At 39.0% G+C, this 2878-nt stretch overlaps 1 protein-coding gene across 1 annotated transcript; it reads left to right on the top strand.

Moving 5' to 3' along the window:
* The first annotated feature begins 194 nt into the window (after positions 1-194).
* LOC17874171 lies at positions 195-2260 on the top strand. The gene is made up of 7 exons (XM_006278975.2): positions 195-437; positions 512-580; positions 668-787; positions 865-939; positions 1451-1588; positions 1686-1827; positions 1928-2260. The coding sequence occupies exons 1-7, from the start codon at positions 261-263 to the stop codon at positions 2086-2088; spliced, it is 882 nt and encodes a 293-aa protein (XP_006279037.1). The 5' UTR covers positions 195-260; the 3' UTR covers positions 2089-2260.
* Positions 2261-2878: the final 618 nt, after the last annotated feature.

Here is a 2878-nt window from a genome sequence, read left to right as displayed (position 1 = left end):
ATTATCAAAACAAAACAAAGAAAACTGTGGCAAATTTGTTATGTATTTCACAGTTGACCAAATTAACTCGGAATTAAACTAAACCGATAATGTGGTGTTAAACCGGATACAATTACTGGTATATTTTCAGTTTCAATTAAACCGGATACAATTTCAATTTAACCGGATCTATCTTCTTCTTCTTCACTATGGTATCTTTTACGGCTGAGCTTGACGGAGGAGAAACCTGAATCCGATTACTGCGATTTACGTTTCTCCCGATGACTTCCACACTAATCTCCTCAAATCTCTCTTCCTCTTTCTTCCCATCCCAAACCCTCCGCCGTATTCGAATCCCGGCGAATTCAATTCCCGGAGGTTGTAGTATTCGCACTCGCCGCTCAAAAATCGTCTCCAAATCACTCGATCTTCCTCTTCTTCCTTTCAGCATGAGTGAGGTTAGCTCCATGAATCTCAATTTTAAGCTATATTACCAGATTTGAATTTGAATTTGGATTTTGATTTTTCACAGGTTCTTGTACCAACGGAGAGTAAAACTTTGCATTTGTATGAAGCAAGGTACTTAGCTCTACTTGAAGAGGTAAACACTAGTGTATAGATATGATGATACTTTGGCTCTATTACATTGTTGGTGAAGAAACGTTTGGTGTTGTGGTTTTGGTTTTAGTCAATGAAGAGGAAGAAGAATATGTTTGTTCATTTCATTCTGGATCCTATTTCAATTAGTGAGTCTGCTACAGAAGCTTCCTTTGCTGCTCGATATGGCTGCGTGGTACTTATCGAAAACGTAAGGATTTCTCGGAGGTTTTTTGTGTGTTTTGTTGAATGTTTCTTGTGTGTTCTGAAGCTTATAATATGTTGTAGGTTGAGAGATTAGATGTTGGTGCACTTGTTTCTATACGAGGTGCTGGTCGTGTGAAGATTTCACGGTTTTTAGGGGTAAGATTGCAGGTTGTGGATATAATGTATGTATTTTATAATCTTTGGTTAAACGCAAACTTTAAGGTAACAACTTTGGCTTCTCGACTAGAACTAGACTGCGAGCTTCGCTGTGAATTTAGATTCTTAGTGTTGGATATAAAGTATGAATTTGTAATCTTTGGTTAACGTTGGAATTGAGGTAACGATTAGAATGTGATACTTTAGCTTGTCGACTTGAACTAGACAACAAGTTACTCTGTTCCTTCTCTTTTGCCAATACTGTTGAGGAAATGTTATCCAAGCTTAGCTTAAGCTCTGTAAATCAATTCATATGATGTCGTATGTTGTTAAACAATTTGATGGTTCTCTAAGTTACTCAGGCTGATCTAACGTGCTTTTGCGTGTTAGAATTGTTTAGGCTTTTATTCATAATCTGTTTTTACTTTTTACTTCACGAGATTATACAAGTTGTTTTCTTAGTCCAGGATATCGGAACTTGATTTTCTGACAATATGAATTGTTGTCTCAGGCAGATCCTTACTTGTCCGGAGAGGTCAGACCAATACAAGATCGTGTGAATCAGGAGAGCATATATGAATTAACCTCCAAAGTCTCCCAGCTGAAGGAGTCTATTAAGAATCTTAACAGCTTGGAGATCAAACTTAAGGTACAAACCTACCCAAAAGATCTATCATCTGTCCCCTTAGATATGGCTCTATCTAAGTTGTATGTACATCTTTTACATCAATCTCCTTTCGCAATAGGCTCCAGCAGACGCGCCGCTACAAACTCCTCTCATTAACTCTCTAAACTGGGCTGAAGATGAGCGACCAGTTGAATGTGACAAATCATTTTTACCTTCTCTCCAAGAACGTCTATCTTTCTCTGCATTTCAACCCATATCTGGTAATTTTTCACATATTTTCATGTTTCAAGAAGCTACTATCAAATCTTACTACACAATAACGCCACAAAGTTCTCAAATCATCCGGTTTTTCGCGTTCAGGATCGTCAAAGTCAGAACTATCAAGGCTACAACAAGAGAAATTGAAAGCAATGGATATAAAAGATACAGTAGAGAGGTTAGAACTCTCAATGGCACTCATAAAAGAGAACATTTCCTCAGTTGCAGCCAAACTCGCCATCCAATCCTTGGATATTCGCTAATCGCTCGCTTGACTATACGATAAGTCTCTCCTTGTAAATGTTTCTTATTCATAACATTAGTAAAGAAGCTAAATACCAAAAATGCAATGAACAAAAAAACCATCGAAACTCTCATTCAAATGTGTAAAGAAGCAATAAGACTAGAATAAGCACGCTTCCTTATTTGGTTCAAGAGAGGCCTAAATATCTCAGCCAAATTAATCTTAACGTTTGATATCTTTGTTGGTAATGACTTCCACAAATAGAGTGGTGCCTCGTGGACCCCATCTGGATCCCTGAGTGGCTTAGGATGGGTTCTCATCGAATCCAATAAGGTCGTTCATCTGGGCTTAAAAAGCTTCCGGAGAAGCCTATCTCCCCTCCATGCAGAGTTAGATGCACTCCTTTGGGCAATGGAGTGCATGTCTAAGATTGGGACGTTTACTACAAGTTTTGCTACTGACTGCTCAGATCTTGTGAAAATGATCGAAAAACCGCTGGATTGGCCTTCTTTTGCAGCGGAACTGGAGTCCTTCAAATCCCTCCAAGATCTTCTCCCGGGATTCCATATCCGCTTTATCCCCCGACTTTCAAACACCCGAGCGGACCATTTGGCCAAAAATGCTCGATCGCGTGACTGTCTGTTCTCCTACATGAGTACCTCGGCTCCTAGTTGGCTCCCCCTAGCGGAGAGCTTCTTTCTGAGCGTACCATAGTTATTTTCTTTCTGGCGACAAAAAAAAAAAAGACTTTATAGCTTCTCTTGCAAATCCATTAGACTCTGAAATATTAACCAATCACATAATCAAAA

Source organism: Capsella rubella, unplaced genomic scaffold, assembly GCF_000375325.1.
Source record: "Capsella rubella cultivar Monte Gargano unplaced genomic scaffold, Caprub1_0 scaffold_347, whole genome shotgun sequence".
Lineage (NCBI taxonomy): Eukaryota > Viridiplantae > Streptophyta > Magnoliopsida > Brassicales > Brassicaceae > Capsella > Capsella rubella.
The sequence above is the reverse complement of the archived record's forward strand: the minus strand, read 5'-3'. Positions and strand labels throughout refer to the sequence as shown.

Bases quoted from the DNA above. Each gene is read 5' to 3' on its own strand.
- LOC17874171 (XM_006278975.2), top strand. From the start codon at position 261: ATGACTTCCACACTAATCTCCTCAAATCTCTCTTCCTCTTTCTTCCCA. The intron at 581-667 runs GTAAACACTAGT...TTTTGGTTTTAG, and splicing joins ACTTAGCTCTACTTGAAGAG to TCAATGAAGAGGAAGAAGAA. The intron at 940-1,450 runs GTAAGATTGCAG...TTGTTGTCTCAG, and splicing joins AGATTTCACGGTTTTTAGGG to GCAGATCCTTACTTGTCCGG.